At 36.6% G+C, this 21673-nt stretch overlaps 1 protein-coding gene across 2 annotated transcripts in view; it reads right to left on the bottom strand.

The window, feature by feature from the left end:
• Positions 1-21673, bottom strand: part of sncb (synuclein, beta) — a 30126-nt gene continuing 8453 nt past the window's right edge. For both annotated transcript variants that reach the window (XM_006631925.3, XM_015350047.2), the window contains exons 3-6: positions 12591-12632; positions 9543-9661; positions 4067-4156; positions 1-788 (exon numbers count right to left, since the gene is read on the bottom strand). In XM_006631925.3, the coding sequence (XP_006631988.1) occupies positions 756-788; positions 4067-4156; positions 9543-9661; positions 12591-12632 (284 nt within the window). In that variant the 3' untranslated portion in view covers positions 1-755. The remainder of the gene's footprint in view (positions 789-4066; positions 4157-9542; positions 9662-12590; positions 12633-21673) is intronic.

Below are 21673 nucleotides of genomic sequence, written 5' to 3'. Positions count from 1 at the left end.
TAAAACGCAACTTTTTTTCTTTATTCTTTTTATTTACAGAGAATGTATCTGGTTTGACACATAGGTATTTAGTGTTGATCATTCCTGCATTGTCTCTCTTTTTTTTTTTTAAAGCACATGTTGAACTGACAGGCATTTCACTCAATATTCTTTTTTAAGACACACGTACACTAACTTTGAATATTTTTGATCATCAATACATACACGCACAAATATATATATATAGATTTGTCAGTTTCTAATGAATGCCTCACTGGAATGATATCACAAGCAACTGTAAAGATACAATGTAAAAAAATCCTAATGTGAAACACCAAATAATCAAGTCATTAAATAAAAAAAGATAACTCACATACAAGCATTGTACAGCTATATAGGATTATTGTTCTTGTATATGCATCTTTGAGTTTTATTGGAAGATACAAAACATCTATACCACACGCACATACACACAAGTACACAAGTACAAAGATTCACGTACTGAGCTCAGACCTCACTTCGTTGGGAGGGAAACAAGGAAGTGAGGCCTGGCTGACAAATTATTCAATAAATATCTGAAACAAACACGTTACAGAAAACATGACGATTCAAATCAGTTATTAAAAGTTTTTTTTTTCCATTTTCTTTAAGGAAGATCCTTGGGATTTGTTTTGCACCAGGGGTGACTGTGAGGGTTAGGGAGTTGTCCTTTTATTGATAACTATTTTAACTATTGTGCTGCTGCTGGTCAGACAGGGGCAGGGAATTGGTGATGTTTACGCTTCTGGTTCATAATCCTGGTATTCCTCCTGCAAACATGAAAGACATTGAATAACTGAGATGATAAAACATCAAGTTTTCATTGTGTTTAATGTACATTTTCACTCTGGACATTGTCAGAGAACAGAAATTAGTGCCATAGTCATTTCATTCAAGCTTTTTAAGTGTCCTCGTGAGATATCCATAAATGTCACGTGAGTCTTGTACTCAAAAATGTTGAGCAAAGCAAAAGCACTATTTGAGAAAGCAGGATCTTGTTGTCTAAAGGGCAGATCAGTACAATACTTGTACAGTTAACGATTCTTAGGAGATTCTTGAATGAAATACAATTGCAAGCACATCAGTCATGTCCAAAATCTGCAATGAAACCCACAGGGTGCATGTCTTGTACCACACCTTGTCAGAAAACTAAAAAGCTATCTGATTTTGCAGCTTTACTGTCATTGACAGGTACATTTACCCAACAAAGTATCAGCACCTTGATATATGAAATAAGGTTTTTACTATTTTATTAAGACTGTTAAGGGACACATATTTCTGCTTCTAAATATATAGCTTTATACAGAAAATTCACATATGTTGCTAGGAGTTTATAATTGAACCATATTTTTTCTCTTTATTTCAATCCTTATTAGGAAGATTGAACACCTATAAATAGCTGGTGGAACAAAACTACACTACAAAAGCACTTAATTGTGACTATTGATATTATTTGGAATGACTGTGAAACAAGCCCCTGTTGATCCAGTAACTGAGGCCCTCTATAACCTTTGTATGGATATCAGTATCGTGGTGAAGATAAGGCCTTCTGGGACAGAAATTAAAAGAAAATTCACAGATATTTATAAACTCTTAACAAGACTCACAGAAGCCATGATAATTGTGCCTACAATTACACTTTCAGGACAATGATACCTACAATTATTGAACGCTCCTTCACTTTAACAGACATTAGAATTTCTTGTACGCTAATTTAAAATGTTATGATACTTACATCTACAGCTACATACTGTACATGTTTAAGAGGTAAACATTACTTCCCTGTATCTTAAATGTCTTCTAATATTTATAAGACTTTACAAATGACTGAATATAGGGTGGTACAACATAGGTCTCACGTTGTGTAATATTTTAGAAATCTATTTCTTTTATGTTTCAGCAATAACCAAGCTGTCCATTTTCTGATCTTCTCTCATTTCTGAACACAGGTGAATACTGAAGAAATAAACTTTCTTGCATTACAAACAATTATTTTGCAGATGTGTTCCTTAAGTCGATATTAACTGCTCTCTTTCTGAAATAGATTCTACTGCTTTGTGCTGCAGTGGCTTCCACCAGCCACAAGAGGACAGCCTCACCTCTACTTGGCCACAGCGAAAGCAGACTGATGCAGGAGTATTGCAAGGTTAGGGCATATTAACACTGCCTTTGAAATTATCTTGTTTATTTCTCATTTGCATACTCAGGCCACTATTGGTGGGGCAGAGATACACAAGAGGCCATTTGTTCTTGATTGTGTTCAGAAGTGCTGTGTGGATCTTGCCACAGCGTGGCATCGTTATCATGAGAGATGCTGTGCTGCTCTTAGTTTTCCTAAGGATCCTTGTTTAAAGCAATGAGGGCAGCATCCCTGGTGCTTCCCACAATGCACTACATATCTTTACATCACCACTACGCCCACGTGCTCAGTAACAGCTGGCTTGGAGAGGAAAAGGGATGGGGGAGGGAGGAGGAAGATGGAGATGAAGGGGGAGGGGAGGGAGAGATACTGGGCAATTTTCTAAGCCTTTTCAGAATTAGCACGCTCCAAGCACACTGAAGACTTTACAAGTATGGTTAAGGCTTGAGAACTTGTGCAGGCTTTGTGAAGTAAAAATAATAATGCTCTTGCATTTAACAGGAGCAATGTGAGCATTCATACTTTGTGTAAGGCACAGTAAACGCATACAACAAGAAAGCATCTACTGCAGCAGTAGAAAATAAATTCTAATTTATACTTAGGAATCAAAATATTTTTACAGATTTTCTTTTTGATTTTGTCACTAATGGTTTCCAGTTAAATTCAATGTACTGGCATCATGAATTTAAAGTTGCATTTCAACATTTTAGCATGTCTGCATTTCTGAAATGATTTTAAATAGCTGAACGCTCAAACATACACATGTAGGCAACTAGAAACCTCTGTCTCTTCTATCAAAAACATAATTTGTTTTCTGATTTTTGTCTAAAACTAGTCATAACTACACAGGAATTAATAGCATGCAATCTTGATTCATGAATAAATGGAATGTCTTTTGGACTGTGCATTTCTCTTATTGCTAGAAGCACTTCATATGAATATATTATGGCTAGGAGTGCCTCTTCCATCTTCACTGATGTGCAGCGAATGAGCTCCTTGTAGTCTTCCTTCCTCCAATTTAGAGAACAACAGCTCTACAGCAGCATTCACACTCTTATTCTAAACAAAGAGGTGTAATTCCTTCTAGGGTTTGGGTATTCACAGCAATGTGCTAGAATATATACAGCCAGGCTTATAACAATAGACTTGGCTACAGAAGATTGTGTCACAATTTAAAAAGAACAAATACAGTACATGTATAAATTCTGACGAGCCTCAACCCCCTGATTTATTTAAAGCCAGCAGCCATTTCACCTTGCAACTCATAACTGGCATCCCACTGATGCTCAGCAGGTGTGAGTCTGGTGGAAGAGGTGTTAGTGGGGCCAGTAGGGGGCGCTCACCCTGCAGTCTGTGTGGGTCCAAATGCTCTAGTACAGTGACGGGGACACTAAGCTATCAAAAAGACGCTCTCCTTTAGATGAGATGTAAAACTGAGGTCCTGTTTCTCCATGATCATTAAGAATCCCAGGCTCTTTCTCGAAAAGAGTAGGAGCATTTCCCTGGTGTCCTGGCCCAAATTCCCCCTGGCCATAAACAGCCTCCTAATAATCCCCATCTAAGAAATGGTTTGATTACTATTCTCCTCTCCATTGATAACTGGAGTGTCGGAGCATAAGCGTGCACTATGGCTGCTGTCACATCATCCAGGTGGGGCTGCACACTGGTGGTGGTGGAGGGGAGTCCCCATTACCTGTGCAGTGCTCTGAGAGGAGTGTCCAGAAAAGAGCAATATACTCTTAAGTGTAAGTATAATAATAAAAAATTGGGACAGGTAGCTACTTCTCTAACAAACTAATACTTTTTCTGTGAAATGCTGGTCTAATCCTCTGGCTAGCGCAGTAGTCCCCGAGGCCTGAGCGAGCCGGTCGGGGAGGGCTCACTCTCGGCCCCCGACAGCACACTCACCTGTGGAGCTTCTTCGTAAGTCTCCCCCTCGGGCTCGATGAGAGGCTCCCCCATCGGCTCCTCTGTGGCCTCCTGGCCCAGTTCCTCAGGCTGCGGAGACACAAGCACAGAGGGCTGATGTGAACCCGCAACGCAAACAGAGTTCCCTTTTCACATTGGAGGACAGTTTTAATCTTGGAGACCACACGAGCTGCTGTCATCCCCGTTATCAGTGGCTGACCTCTGGAGAATTTTCCTGAAATGTTTTTTTTTTTCAACTAAATTGACTATCAATACCTCTGATACAGAAAGTAGAAATATAAAACGTTGCGCTTCTCTTAATTTAATTCAACTTTAATTAAAAGATGTTCTAAAAGATGTCATACTCTTCCCGTTGTCTATACTGCCACCAGACTGTTACACTGGAATTTTAATTTGTAGTGTTTTTGTGGATTAGTTTTTACCTCATTAATTTATAAGCACAGATTAAAAATAATCACAGAACAAATAAGATAAATAAGTGCTGTCTTGACCTAAGAATATGTAAAAGACAAATATACCAAGTTTTAACACAGCAATATCTAATAGGTTGGTATTGAAATCACAGTACAGGTATAGAAGTGATACGATATGTTCAAAATTTGATAATATGACAGTTGGCTCAGTTTTTCTGCTGGAAATTAACATTTGAAAATGAGAAGGGCTGAGATTTCTGTGTAATGTTTCCAAGATTAAACAGACAAACTGAATGACTCTCAAGTTTGTCTTATAAACAAAGAGTAACAGTATTTACAGGACTCAAAAAATTACAGAAATCCCAGTTTCAAAATGAATGTTCAAAGGGCTATTAAATTAAATTGGAGCATTTTTTCCACACACACATTTTGAAAAAATGCATCTATATCTAATGAAAATGTCCAGTTTCTCTCATTTCTCTAGTAAATATGCATCTAATTTTAGACAGCTTTACAAATCATAAAGGTTACATCGCTGCAATTTCGAGTGCTTTAAAAAGTTATATATTTCACAACCCCAGGACATTCTCTGGAATATGTTTGTGGTGTTTAAAAGAAGAACAGTATATAATAACATTTATAAAAAATGGCAGAAAGATTATTCAGGGCTTAAATCCACATGATAAATGATTTTGAAGCTAGATAATGGTTCTTCCTGTTTAAAGACTAGAAAATAGTCTTTGTATTTTAAATTAAATGGGAATGGGTGTGATTAAAAGCTCAAGAGTGGTGTATAGATATATTAAGATAAAACTCCTTTATCTGGGTTTGATCTGCAGCCCCTCTTCTTTGTGTTCCGCAGGGGGATGTCTTCCTGTAAGCAGGATGTAGTGCACATGTGTGCTCAGTTCCCAGAGCTGCTGGTTCATCCACCATTTCTTGTCCCTCAGCTTGCTAATGGCAGTGTTTTCTCACCCTCTGCCTCTCTGTGTTTAATCATCTGGGAATCCTACAGTATCCTAGCTATCTTCAGATAGCTCGGCTACTTCTCCTCAGAAGAGATTGAGTTATGCATTTTTTACTTTGTAAAAATGACATGCGTTATAAATGATTGCCACAGACTGACTTTAAAACACATTCGCTCTCCAGAACAGGTGTTTTTAACTTCAGACCTCAGAGTCTGGAACAGAGCAGGTTTTCTACGTGCCTAAATCATCAGCAGCTGCTGTAAGGGTTGTAGAGAGGGGATAAATTGGTTAGGTCAAACTTTAATCAGATCAATTTAGCACTTCTCCCAAGTGAAGAGCTTTATAACTTAAGGAGACGTTGAACACTTGCTGAATTCTGGACCCCTGACAGAAACCAACGGGAGATAGTAAACTTTATTTTTTAATTTTACATTGCCTTATGAGAAAAATAACAATCCAAAATAAATTATTGTGACACAAGATACAAAGATTTAGAGTTTGAAAAAGACAAAGAGGTCATTTTTTACTTCCTTTAGCTTATGATTCATTTCACAATGTGATTAGTTTGTTGAGAAAACAATATATATTTCTGAGCTCTTGGGTTATAGATGAACAGGAGAGCTGTGCCTGAAGCAGTTTGTAATATGGTGAAGCCCTATGAAGTTTCTGACGGTATCAGAAGGGACAGTTTTCTGAAAGAAATACATTTTTAAACATTTTCTAACAAGGCTGTTATCTCTTGCTAAGTGTCTAAGACAAAACTTTTTTAACTTTTTTAAAGCATATGAGTTTCTTTTAAAATGAGACCTCATGTCTGCTATATTTTGTTACCCAAAATAATACTGTTTAATATTCTATTTCTCTACTATGAAAATTGAGTGCCTCTTTTTTCAGCATTATTCAGTTGTATTTGCAGTGCTTAATACCGCTAATACTCAATAAATGTTAAAATCTGCCAAATTCAGATATTGATTTTATTTTATTTGGGAGCCTTGAACAAGCTAGACAGTCCTGCCTTTAAAACTGCTACTCTGTCTTTTTTCAACAAACAGCTGGACGAGATCCTCAGGTTGCTGAGTCACAAGCATCCAAACAGGTTAGAGAGCTTTTTTCATCTTGTCTGCAACATTTCTTGTATTCATCCACACCACTGCACCAACACATGCAAAGCAGTACTTACAACAGTCAAACTCATACTGTACATGGATTATGTTTAGGAGCATGAAATTATGCAGAAATGTATTGTAGACGGAGAGCATGGTGAACATCCAGCATGGTCTCTAATTCTGTGAAATGTTTTCCAGAGTCATTAGTTGCAAAGATCCAGATTTTAGAATATATACACATACTGTGAGCTGTCCAATCATGTATTACTGTAGCCAGAAGTTAACATGTTTTGGAAATCCAGGAATCTGATACTCCAAGTTCTCTTAAGATTTAGGTATAATGTGATGTACCCATATGCAGGATGAGAGTAGGGTGCTATTAACCGGCAAAGGGAGCTGTGAGAAACTGTAGCCCATTACCTGGTGTTATTTTCAGTCTAGCTCTGAGAATAAAGCTAAAGTGTCCTGGGTTGCTGTATTTTTATTTTTAACCTCAGCTAATCAAGTTAATGAGGTCACCTTGATTTTCCTGTAATCCTGTATGCTACACAATCAGTCTGTGCAATTGCCAGACACACCTCTACAAGTACAGTTTTTCCTTAAGAGTACTAACATTATGACTTGGTGGTGCTTTTAATAGGATTCCAACAGCTGGTTAAGAAATATCCTCCAGAATCTCTAAAGATAGTACTGATAAGATGCAAATGTTGCACATTGAATTAGCAAAAGTGTTCAAACAAGGTTCCCTTTCTTAACTTCTGAAAGTAGACAGTTTCACATTGTGTACATGCAAGTTGTTATTTAACATTAATTATTAAATATTATTTATTTTAACAATGAACAGTTTTATAAGGATCAGCTGAACTGAATATATTATTAATATAATAAAAAAATATATAAAATGCATCCTTTTCAATTCTCTTATAATGTTCCAGAGTGCATTATTGTATTGTAATATATCTATACTGTGCCTCACTTATTTTATACCCAAAATGGTATGACAAAAATATTCTCTGGTTCAGGTTTTTCACATGCCTGTAGTAAGAGCACAATATTCATGCCTGAGATATAAAAATATACATTGCATGTTGTGAATTAATTAAAATAGGCTATTTCATAGGGATTAAGTGACAAAGAAGAGTAATGAAATGTCTCAATACAATTGCCATTAACAATTGGGCATAAGGTCTTAAATATGTACAGTAAGTAAGCTTTGTACATTGGATCCAGTGTAATTCCTGAAAATGGATCCCGTGGTCTGGTGTTGCTATTTTTGTTCAAGCAAGGACTCATCTCCCTCCGACCTCCCATTGCCTGCATGGAAGTGAAGCAGCAGGCGTGGTCAGAGAGTGCCGTCAAGTGATTTATTGGATTCAAGAGATCAGCAAAGCTTTGAGCAGGACATTAAGTGATGTCTGCCAAGGCCAGAAAGCAGATGAACAAGTCAGGGTAAACCTTGATAATTGATATCCCCAGTGAAACACAGTGAGCGAATACAGTAAATTCTCTTGGCAGGTGAAGCAAGCGCATACCCAGCAACATCGTTAAGCTCGAGTGTTTAAAGCCTGGCAGGCAAATCAAACCGCTAAATGAGGTGGAGGGCTGAGGGGCTTTCACAGGGTTGTTCTACAGTCACACGTTCTAATTTTATCTTCAGCTCTTCTATTGCACTTTTCAGGAAACTGGAAGAGCAGGTGAAAACTAAGATGTAAACTTGATGTTTTAGGACCCTGAATAAAAGAGACAGTAGTGCTAGCCACCACAACAACTTACCACTCATCAGCTACTGTATCTACGTTGATCTTACAATAGAAGATTCCAGACAGGTATTTACTATAGAACACAGAAATATCATGCTTCATATAATAAAAAATATGCATATTTAAGAATAATGTCAGTTTAACAAAGAAGCAAGCCCTACAAAGACTTGAAGCATTTACGATCAACCACTCTCCCAGGGTTGATGATATTTTCCATTTATACTTAAAGAAATGAACACTGCAACTGTAACACTGTACAGTGTAAGCTAGGAGCTCCCAAAGTTATAGACTGTTGCAATAGATTGTAAAATTGCTAATTAAAAAACGACTTCGGACACTACAGGAAAAAAGGGCTTGTTTATTAGCAACACGTGTTTGAACAAGCAACAGTGACAATGAATTACAATATCGCATAACATATGATACTGTATTTATGGACTTCCAGGAACTACATAAGGGCCAACTTTGACACATATGAAAATGAATTAGAGGTAGAAAATGTCCTCTAAAAATGAATAAAAAAGAGGGAATCTGTTAAATTGCTGAGGTAACTAGTGGTGTGCCGCAAGGATCAGCTTTAGGTCCACAGTTCTTCCTGACCTACAGTAATTACTGACATCAATGACATAAGATTATGTCATTAATTAGCTAGCCTGTGAAACCTTCATAACACTGTAGTGGTAGCATATGATGTGCAAAATAACTAATGATTAAGACCCTGGTACATGCAGATAGCAAGAATATGTGCTATAAGATTAAATGGTTGTTAATATAAGGAAGCATTCTATGAAAATGATCTATGCATTTATGATGATATGACATTGTCTTTGACAATAGATAAGAGGGAAATTGATTAAAAAGGTAAAAAGGTGTTTGGCTCTGTATTTTAATCAAGGAGAATTTAAACTAAGTGTATTATTTTTAAAACTCTAAAATATTCTACTAAGTAATCATTTTGTGTTGAGGGTGGCAAGATTTCTTCCTGGTAACTAAATCTCATTCATTTTGAAAGAGGAGATTGAAAGGTGATGGTGAACACTGTTTTGAAATACGTTTTTAGGTACATAAGACATATGAAACATAATAAGATAAATAGGGAGAATAACCTTTTGTTTTCTCTTCAATTAATAAATATGTTTTTTTAGGACCAGGGAAGGGTGAGAGGAAGAGCAATTCTCATCATTCAGAGAGGCTACATGTGATCTTACCTTCATATCCGCTGGAAACTCTTCCTTCTTTACTAGTCCTGTTGCTGCCGCAATGTTGCCAGCCCCAGAAAACACAGCGCCACCAAGCTGGGAGGCTTGTTCCTTTGTCTTCTCTGCCACTACAGAACAAGATGGTCAGATATCTGTCTTAGACAAGGCTTTTGGTACCTGATGTAACGGCACAGTTCAACAGATCAAAGTAATCACTGAAACACAGAGATTGTTCACAGAGATTGTTCTGCTCTAAAGCAAAACCATATTATTAGGCAGACGAGGTTTGTGATGTTTTAAGGCCTTCTGGTCCAGAATACAATGTGTCTTCCATTTTCTACAAAGCTACTGTAATAGTTTAACCATACTAACTTAGCAAGAGACAGTGCAGACAGTTGTGCAAAGAAATATAATTAATATTCTGCCCTTAACTGCTTTTAGAATTTTAACTGAATTGTAGTTTGTGTTGTCAAAATGAATTTGAAGATCACCTAATGTAAGACAATTTTTTTAATGTAGTTAAAAAAGGAGGCTAAAGTACTGTATGATACTTTAAAAGGACTAACCTAGCTAACTTAGATCTACACAAGTACATCACAAGCCTACTTTGGAAATGAGATTAGAATAAAAAATTTCACTTAATAAAGGGTAAATATCTGTTACATGTGTATGCCAAACACTAATGTTTCTAGTAAATAAGACACACATTGTCTTATAAGCAATGACTACATACTGTATCAGTGACAAAGAAGACATTTTCTGGAAAGTATTTTAGGCTTTGCAATGGCCAGTGTATTTTGGACTATGGCCTTGTCTGTGGAAGGGCATTCTGCAGCTTCCTACACTCATTAAAATCAAATCACAAAACTGAAAGAAGACAGATGAGTGAAACATAAATGAAAATAAAATACAAATGCATTCAGATTGGGCAAAAAGCTTTGCTTTTTTTACAATGCATTGAATGCATCTAAACCTCCCCTAGGAGGTTAAAAGATGAAATACAGGATACCACAGGAAGTGCTGAAGATCTTAGAAATACAGGAAGATGCTAGTGATTCAGATATTAAACCACTGCAAATTCTTTACCCCTGGGAAGCCTGTTCCACTTAAATGAAGACGCCAGATCACTACTAATGATTCTTATGTAATTGAGTAATTGGCATCTCTGGGGGCTTGTGTTATTCAGTTAAAAATGAAGTGTTTGGAAGTTTTAAATTCCAAAAAACCACATGCTATGAAATTAGCCAAACCCAGTCCATTTCAGTAATTATTGTTTATTTTAATATCTGAGGGAACAAATACAGTACAGACTGTACAATGTAAAAAAAAAGGTCACACTCAAAAAAGGTCCTGTTTCCCAATAGGATTGATTTCCATTGTCTGAGATATCAATAGTATACTACAGGTCAGGCCAGTGGGCTCAGGCTAATGGAATATGTAAAAGCTATTTTCTGTGGACTCGGAGAAGGAACTCTGTGTGTAATTTCACAAGTGACTGAGCGCTGACCTCATAGCCACGGACTGCGACAAAGCGAAAGATTACAAAACCCTCCTTCAGTCTCCTAAAACATCTGACTGGATGCACCACAAAATTGCATTGCCAAAAATAAAAAACAACATAATGGGCTTTTTACATAATGTTCCAAGCGGTTGGGTTTTGGAACATGTTTTAAAAAATTACTAAGTCCCCCCTCATTGATCGAACTTTGTACCCCCTTGCTGAGAAAAGCTAGTAACAAATCAAACTTTCATAAAAAGAAGAAAGCGACAGCAGTAAATTAATTTAATTGAGTGTGTTTGTGATTTTTTAAATGCTCAAATGTTTTTAGCAGTAGATTTCTCCTGATATAAACACACAGATCTCAGTGAGGAAGAGACGTACTAAATTGTTGGCACATTAATCATTTATGAATTCAGGCCTTGGTGTGCACTTTATAATATTTAATTAAGCTCAGACAGTTTCAGTTAATCAAAAATACATAGACCCATGAAACTGGCATGTAATGTTAATGAATTTGCATCAGCTCTTAATTTTCAGTTTTCAACAAAATGGATAGAATAACTGGATCATTATACACAGTAAATCTAGGGCATGCTGAAGAGCAAAACAAGAATTAATATTAACTGTACAACACTGAGTAATGATTGTTGTATGTACAAACTTAGAGAAAAGGCCCAGGTCACTGTACTTAAAATCAACAAATCCAAAATCTTACAGCATAATAACTGTTTTTAGCTGTCAAACTTTCTTTCATTTATGCAGAGAGAAAATGAGAAATTAATATGATCAATTACTTGATAAGAATATCATCATTTTCACACACAAGGCAAAGGATAAATTAAAATATGTATTTCAAACTCCATACAAATAAGGTGATTCATACAGTTGTGGTAAAAAATGTAAAGACCATTAAGTGTTGAAAAAAACATTTAATTTATATTGTTAAGTTAAAATTGACTTAGGTAATACTTCATTAATATGTCAATAATTAATTTAGGTAGTTCTGTACCTCAAAGGATCATTAATCCAGAGCTTATCCTGGTGTTAAGTGAACAGAGGGCAAAAGACTCTCCCTAGATGGGATATCAGCCTTCCTCCAGTACAAGCTGGTCCCCATTCATTCTGTTCAATGCACTGGAGCAAGCAGTTCTGCAGTGGGGACTCGAACCCATCACCCACTAATCATTTATCATGGATCCGTACCTAAGCAAGTATTTTATGAACTCTCTCTTTTTTTTGACAGTCTTGAAGAGGTGCTTCCTATAAGTCTTTAAAAGGGCCGTCAAATTCTAATGGGGGGATATTTGACCATCTCTTCGCAAGACTTCCAGATTCCCCTTGTGATCTGCTTTCTTCAGCTTGTGTTTTAAAAGGTTTACTAGGGACATTGATGAATAATCATGAGCACTCCCTGTGTCATTGAGATTTATGCAGGTATTGTATTGCTGCTGTATTGCGAGGTCCATTTGTACCCACGTAAAGTTTCCTAACAGAACACTGGCTCCCGTTACAGTATCAAAACAAAGAAGACTTTTGTCTTTTATGGATTAACTTACCAGATGTAACACCATGTACAACTCCTTCTTTAGTTTTGCTTCCTGTTAAAAAAAAAGGAATCAGGTTAGTGTGTTTTCACAGAAAAAACAGTCTGATTTCTTTTCTACATGGATCCTTAAAATATGGTAAGCCAGCTAGCCTTAAATGATAAGTCTAACTTATCTACCATACACATGTATTTTTAATCAAAGACTTCATGGACAGTAATTTAGCCCTTTGGGTTTTACCTATTCATGTGAATATATACAGCACAATCATGATGTATAACGAATAGGCTATTACAAGATGTCTGCTTTCAAAAGTTCACGAAATTAAAATGTACTTAAATAAATAGCCTGCATTATGTTTTAGATATCCACACTTCCAAACGGGTGTTTTTACATCATGCTTCTGTGTATGGCATTGACCAACAGGCTGGTAAACTTGTTCAGACGAACAAATAAAAATCCGTTATTTCCTCAGCCACTGCCCTGAACTGAGAGACCCACTTGTTACTGATATTGTTGCATTTTCATGTGCATCGTGCTAATGATGCCTAGATTTAGAGTGCAGGTAAGGTTATTTGGTTAATTAAAAAGTCTTAAAAATAAAGACAAAGAAAAGAGAGAACAGAACTGAAGAAGTGACTTAGCATGGCTCAGTTAAGACCTTTTGCACTACTGCACCAACAAAGAGCCCTACAGTAGCAGAGTCTTCTACCGTATTTACCTAAACCACACCCAGGAAAAACAAGACAGCATCCATTTCCTTCAGTACTGCCTGAAGCTGTAAAACACTTTCCAGTAAATCCAAAAGGTAACTGTCAATATACAGCAAAGTGGTGATACAAATCTGAACATCTCCCTTCTTTTTTTTCCAACAACCACTTTGGATTCAGGACTCACAAAGGTACATCAAAGGAAAGATCACTAGCAGCATCATGCTGTGTTGGTGTACATCAAGGTCTTCAATTTATCCTCTGAGATCTTTTTTACATTTCTCTCATGATTTGATGCCTTAAGATTGCACTTCAAACATGCAATTTGAGGTGGCGTCAGTAGTCATGTGACGTCATAATCCAATTTTTAGACAGAGACTGAAACAGAGGAGCTCTGGGGATAGAGCAGCAAATCATGGGGGATATTCAGACTATATTTTCACCACGTTTCAAATAAGATATTGCTGCTCTGGAATCAGACCAGAGAAGATCAGGCATGTACATTACCAGCTTTTAAAATAATGCCAGCCATTTATGGAATAATTCAAAGAACTAGCTTCTTAATGACAGAATAATCAGCCTTGGTTACACAAGTGAGGGAAACTGATCTCTAGCAGGAGAGCAGCTGCAGATTTCTTATTTTTGTGTTGTTTTCTGCTTCCTAATTGCTTTGCTTAAAATACATACAAATTCTTGAAGGCATTGACACACTCCACCCTCTGTACATCTTCAGAACCATCAGTGAAATAAAACCCAGTGGACTGCATGCTGAAGTGAGAACAGAAGGCACTTCTTTACACAAAGAGTTGTGGGAGAACATACTGTCAAAGCTGTTACCATGTAGCTACTAGTAACCAAATAAGCTACATGAACCAGATGGCCTCTTCTAATTTTTAACCCTTTTATGCATAATATTACAAAAACAACAGAAGGAGAACATAGCATAAATTGGTTGTGGATATTGATTACAATTCCACCATTTCATGAGTTGACAGTGTTTTCTTTTAAAATATTCTTCTAATTTAATATCTGTAAGGCTGTGTAAAGATGAAATGAACTACAGCACATATTCATTTGCACAATGTAATTGCAGTGATTTGTAAAAACATGAATCATTTATTCATAACAGACTTAGACTTTGGCCGCAATATATATTTTTATCCATCTGATGAATCACAGCAACAGCCTTTCTGCAACATTACGACAGCATATTGTTTTAATTTAAATGGATATTAAACCAGTCAAAAAAGTCAAAAATCCATGTGTAGTTTCCTCTAATTGTGACTAAATCATTCAGCAATATAATTATATGGTGAGATCCAGCCATCTTTCAGAAAAAAGGAAAGGCATTCGTTTTAATCACTTCAGTGTTAGTGCCATAAATGTATAATGAAATGTGCCATTTAGATGTAAACAGTTATGCATAATATAAAAGCCTATTTATAAAAACACGCATTTTCAAATTCTCATAACTGACTTGTTATGAATATTATAGAGAAATTATTGCTAGAGCCAGTTGAAAAGGGAGCAAATATATGTGGTAAATAACACAAGAAAACATACATCAGAACGAAAACCAAACACATCACCCTTTACTATTCAATATCTGTCTATATGAATAGACAGTGTATACAATTAAAAACAAATCAAGAAGACATCTCAATGTCCACTACTACAAATCACTGTCTTTGGTTGTTAGAAAGCAATTCAACAGAGAAGAAATGACACTGAATTTTTAGCCTGGTGAATGATATGGAGCTTTAAATAATTACTCAGAATTTGCCTAGTAAATTGAATTTTTTTCTTTATTTTTAAATCCTGATAATGTATTTTCTTTCATATTCACTGAGATGTCAAATAAAAAAATAGTGCTTCTTTATTTTTCTTTCTTTTGGTTTTACACCATATACGATAATGCCACTCTTTTCCAGTGAGAAGGAAACTGGGCCATATGCGTACCCATCTGTCCGAAACAAATCTGCCCTCGGAGACTGCCCACATGCACACAATCTGGAGCTTTCATCTTAGTCCAGAAACCAAAGAAAAAATGCAAAAGACACCAGAACCTCAGTGCCTGACCCAGAGGCATCCACTCATTCACCAATGTGGTCTTGAGGCAGGTAACTACTTGCTAAAGGCAACAGACAATTCTCTGTTACCCGACTGGCTCAGAGGCCACTGCCTCCTGTGATGCCTCCTCTTCTCTTCAGGTGTATTTCCTTCCACATTCACCAAGAGAGGAATGAAAGCCTTTGTTTTTTATCCCTTTGATTAATAAACTCTCTTGTTTTGTTTTTCAACATCTATTAGTCTAATTGATGCACAACTGGCAAAACCAACAAGAAGGTAATGCTTTCTTGCTATATCTTTTAATGCTATATCTTTATTTTTCATTTTTTCATGGCTTTATAACCACTCTTCCATGAATGAGTTTTATATCCATGCCACCTGGAAGATTCAGTGTGTAGTGTCAGTGGGAAAAAAAAACTGACAAGATGATGGATATTAAGGAAAATTGAATACAAATAATCTGGGGTATGAAACTTGTGAGTTTTGAATACCTAATTTATTGTATCAATGCAGAAGGTTGGTACAAATGAGAAATCAAACTAAAAGATCATTTCTTATTGTGAATGGCAGATGGTATTCAGCTCCACTGTGAATCAAGTCATGATAGTACCTGTGGTGAACACTAAATCCTGTATTAATCCTGACTGGAAATGTAGACTTATAAATTGTGGAAAAAGCCTCTAACAGAACTGCAAATAAAAAAGGTGTCTTTACATGGTTTTATTTGAGATATTGCTATGCAGATCATGTAAAACTGAATCAGTGAAAGACCAGCATCAATCAGAAGCTGTCAATATTAACCAGGATGAAACCTAGCCTGGCAAGGTACAGTACTTTAAACCTTGCAGAGGTTTCACATTTTGTGGCTTTAAACTTCCAGTCATGACACCTTGAAGTAGCAATAATATTATTTACTATGTATACAAAATCTATGCCAAAACAAAAAAATGCAAAAGAAAGAAAAATATATATAATTAATATGAAGGAAAAATGGAAAAGACATGACTGCATAAGCATTCAACCCCTTTGTAATGGTAAATCTGAAATCACTTAGGTGCACAAAATTATCTAAATAAGCCTCAAAATTAACAGAGTGACCCCTGACTGTGTGCAATAATAGTGGGCTTCATGATTTTAGAATAATTACCCCTGCTTGTATGAGGTCCCTTACTCAGGCCATGAATGTTAAGCAAAGTTACTCAATCATGAAGACTAAGGGGCTTTCAAACAAGTCAGGGATAAAGTCACTGTAAAGCACAGATCAGGAAAAGTGTAATAATATCAAAGTCTCTGAATACCCCTGTGAGCACAGTCCTCTCAGTCATCGAGAAATGGCCAAGTCTCTCCAAACTGAGGAACAGTTCAAGTAAGCACATGATGAGGGATGTCATGGTAAGATCAGGGCAACCTTTGAAAGAACAAGGGTTCAGTGGCTCAGATAGAGAAAGTGACCATGAGTCAACAATATTCTGGTCACTCCATAAAGCTGGCTTGCATAACAGTGTGGCCAACCGTTCTCAGACCCCACATATACAGTACTTTCAAACAAATCATTTAAGTGATACTGCAAACATCTGGCCAAAGGCTTTGTGGTCAGATGGGACAAAATTGGAATGTTCTGGTGTGTTAACAAATTATTACATCTGACACATATTTCACAGTACAAAAAACTGCAAGATTGGCAGGGATTTACCTATAAAAGACTAATGGTAAAACGTTTGGTAAAAATACAAAGGTGATTCCAACAAATAATGAGTTCACGGGTCTGAATACTTTTCAATTAACACATTTTTTGCTTCCACTTACTGCAACTTATTTTGCTTTTAGAAGCCTCCAGTTTAAGCATTCAGGTTTTCAATTAAATATTATTTTATAGGAAGGATCTTAATACATTTGTAAGGCACTGTATATGAGCAAATACAGCATATGCATATCAGACCATGCTAATTAACTAATTATCTATGCATTACCAAGAGAATTGCAAAAAATGCAGGGATTACAATTGCATTTACTGTCCTCAGTTTATATTTGTTATTTTATTTTATAAAATGTTTAAATTTTCTCTCGTGAAGACTTCAGTTAGTTACTGAGCTCTGTTGGAATGCATATGGAAAATATATCACTGCCATTTCTTTTTAGAGATAAGTAACAAAATTGTACAAATAAGTCTTCTTGTCTACAGATTTGTTTGTTTGGTTACACAATGTGATGTTTCTGCTGCCTGCTTGTTTATTGTTACAGAAGTGGCATTAACATGACTTTGACAAATTTAATGTGGGAAAGAAATTCAATGTATCTATTGATTTTCAGTTGGAGAATCTTAGCAGGACCCCACTCTGCAGCATAATCACAACTGGTATACTTTAAACGGTTTGAAAATGTTGTGCATTCCCATGATAGTGGACTCTCAAGGTAACAATGTGAGCAGACATAAATTTAGGTGTATAATTTTAATAGATCTGGACACATTTAGATGCTTTTTTTATGTATAAAAGCAAGAAAGTTCTACTTACTTCTGAGTTCAGTGGCAGTACAAACCTGACTTGAGTATTTATTTGGATCTGAAAAGTATTCATCAGTCAAAGTGCCATAAAAGATCTCATTACCAAAATTCTCTCCATCAAAAAACTCCATGTATGGCAAGATGCATGTTAAAATAATTAATAAATAATTTTGAGTTCACTCAACGACTTCTAGTTATGTGTTACACAAATCTTTGCAGTCTTTTCATTTTAAATTGATATTCATTGCAATGAAGAACCTTTCCACAATTACACGTGACAAGAATCTGTGAGCAGTCTTTTCTTACAGCCTTTTTAATGAATCCCTTACACTGATGTTCTAGTTTTGAGTGAAGATGGGAATTAAGTCATCAATAACTTTCCACTGGAGCTCAGCCGTGTGAAGATCCCTAATCTCACCAATGATACTCAATGGTCTAACGCTGCATTGTGGGAGAGAATCTAGCTGCTCTCATTGACATGAATCAGCACTAGTTATAAATGATCAAGAATGGGATGCATGACAGTTTCTGCACAAGTTGTTTAATTCCTCTCTGACTAATCAAATACAAAGCCTCCGTCATTGAGCTTTCAAAGGATGAACCCATCAAATAATATTTACATTTGTTTTTAGAAAATGTATTAGATCTCTTTGCATTATGTTTTCAAGATAGTCCTTCAAAGAGGATAGTCTTTCATGTTTTTCTTAGTTATCTGATGATGGCAGTATTGTGGCTGATTTCTTTGTTCCAGACTACTGAGCATAACAGCTCTCCTGCTACCTTTATTCTCAGATTTAATGAACGTTCATATCTGGATGAAATGTGCTATTTCAGCAAAACTCAATTAAAGGGTCAGAATCTTTAGAAATTGCTTTTATCTCCCAAAACAGCTTTTCTTTTCACTTAACATTCCCAAAAGTTAAAAATGTCAATTGCAATTATGCTTCATTAAGAACAACCCAAGACAGAATACAGGTAAATTTAATGCAAGTGATTCTTTATTTCAGGATTTTTTATATCAGGATTGTGGATTGACTACATTATGGGCCTATACTTTGTTATTTACACTGTTGAGCTCATACCTACAGTACAGTGCAATTCACTTAGGAAAAAATACCAGAGCTGTTGTGCTCTGAATCTGAATGATGACTTTGAGTACAAGGAGGATTCAAATAGAGCAGGTTATATTATGCATCTGCATGATATATAGTAGCCGGTAAGTAACATAACTCTCAGAAGGAAACTAGTGCCCAAAAGAGACACGTCAGGCCTAAAAATCCTCACTCTTATGGTTCAAAACCTTTTCTTATTGTCCGTTTCTCTGTTACTCAATGGAAAAGCATTAGGAAAGTCCTTGGCTAATTTGTAAATTTGTACTCAGTGAGTGTTGGGGTCTGTGAGTGAGTGCTGGCTGATCTTACTTGTAAATGAACTGAATTTGGATTGATCTCAACAGTATAAAAAGGTACAATAAATACCGCAGACTTAGTACAATGAGTTGCAGTTGCAAATGTCTGATAGAAAATACTGCTTTAATATAGTAATTAGCACTTGCCATCCACATTTACATTAAACAGCTCATCACAAAGTCTAAGCAGAACAATGCATAATAAATTACTACAACAAATCTACTGCTATGCTATAAAAGTAGCAGTTTTAAAACAAAGGATATGCCACAAGGAAATTACTGGAAGTAGCTTTGCTCAGAGTAATACATAGTAACTCAGTAGCAGAGCCTACTCTCTACAACTCTTCCTGTGCTTCTGAACTTCTAACATGGCTTTACGTAACTTGTAGTTTAGCCCTAATTCTTGAGACAGCTTTGTAGTTGACATGACAATGCAGGTCACCTCAATGTTTCACTGTAATGAAATACCAAGTTTTTGTAGTGGGGTGATGATCATGTTTGTCTCACACGCGGAAGGTCCCCGGTTCGAAATGGGACGGGGGGAGCAACTGTTTGCCAGCAGCCATCTCACCCTGCAACTCACAACTGGCAGCCCACTGGAGCTCAGCAGGTGTGAGCCTGGATGGTAGACCTCCTAGGAAAAAGTAAGGTTGCTGCTGGAAGAGGTGGGGCCAATAGGGGGCGCTCACCCTGTGGTCTGTGTGGGTCCTAATACCCCCATATAGTGATGGGGTGGATGCTGCACATTGGTGGAGGGAAGTCTCCATTACTTATAAAATACTTTGAGTGGAGTGTCCACAAAAGTGCTACATAAGTGTTAGGATTTATTATTAATTATTATTATATTTATACAAAATGAGCATTAACACCAATGCACATCTGCCTTTAAAGGCTATAAACTTAGACTAAAGGTCACAACTGGCAAGCCATTTGTGAATTCTATACTTTTGCATCGCAAGCTGGAAAGGAATCACGTCACACAGCACATAAAACAATCAAACTTATCAAAATTATTATCATTTAGATTTTTGTATTCTCCAGATAAATGAGTATTTTTTCATTTTTAACATAGTAATACTATTTCCAGATCTGCACACTCTGTCATACTGCATAGCAAATGTGAGAATTGAGAATTATATCTTTGCATCACAGTACTTAACAGTATTGCCATTTTAAGGTACTGTATAAGGTTTTACTACTAATACAGCATCATTGTGTTCATTCACTCATTGGCATTTACCCAGTTCTTATTTCTCATTCTAGTATAATAGATGTCTCCTGGTGCCTAGATAATCAGTAAATGTCTGAACTAACGTGTGACAGCACAATTTGGAGGCACCACTACACCACTACAAGCAGCACAGTGATATAGTATATGCGTAGGGTCGATACGTACAGTAATTGCTATTTAATTTAAATCCAATTTTAATTTAGATACTAAATTCAGCCTGATGGTGATGCAACACTGATGTAGCTGAGGTGGAAAGAGAATCCAAGGCTTAAAATGCCTAGCACAGTTTTTACTGTATGCACTGTACATAGATGTGCCTCATACTTTAAACTCCAGTTGTTCAATAAATCTACATTAATAAATGTAGAACCAGGAGGAAGATACAAACTTTGCATTTTAACTAATTTATTTCTTTGACAATCCTTTGATAAAGCAACAGTCCTCATTAAGCTGAAATATATGGTGAATAACTGTCTTCAGTTCTAACTTGTAATGATTATACTAAAGCACAGGCACTCTGTAAATTGAATTCTTTATCTAACCGATTAAGGAGCTACAGGAAGTGTCACGGATGTCAGAAAGGGCATGCCGTGGAGTGGCCAGGGGAGCAATAAAGACCCAATGCGTAGCGGCAAAATGGGGGTTAGCCCGGGCTCTGGAGGTCAGACGATTTTGGGATTGAAACCAATGCCCTCAGGCTATGGACATGGAGCGACCTGGTGCTAGGTGGGTCTCAAGACATCCGATGCTGAGCGAGGAGGAAAGGGCGACCTGGAAATATATAGCCCCACACAAAGACACACACACAAAACAAATGAGCTGCACAGCACTGGGGGGAGGAAAAACCTCATTTAACTGAAAGGAAACCTCCGGGAGTCCATGGCTGAGATCTACCCCCTCCTCCAGGGTAAAAACCTTTACTGAGTGGGGGGGACTGGGTGAGGCAAAAAAACAGACAAAACATGTAAAAAATCACGCATAACAAAAATAAACCTGGGAGACCAGGGCAACAAACCACACGAGAAAGACTCACAACAGATAGGAACCAAGAGTCCAGGGAAACGGGAGACAGGTAGAGCAGGGAACATGGAAACCAGGAAGTCAGGAAACCAAACACCAAGAGTAAAAAAAAAAAGTAACAAAAAAAACCCGGGAACAAAAAATAGAAAAAAA

Source organism: Lepisosteus oculatus, chromosome 11 (genome assembly GCF_040954835.1).
Source record: "Lepisosteus oculatus isolate fLepOcu1 chromosome 11, fLepOcu1.hap2, whole genome shotgun sequence".
Lineage (NCBI taxonomy): Eukaryota > Metazoa > Chordata > Actinopteri > Semionotiformes > Lepisosteidae > Lepisosteus > Lepisosteus oculatus.
Note: the sequence above shows the minus strand (reverse complement) of the source record. Positions and strands in the feature narration are given on the sequence as shown.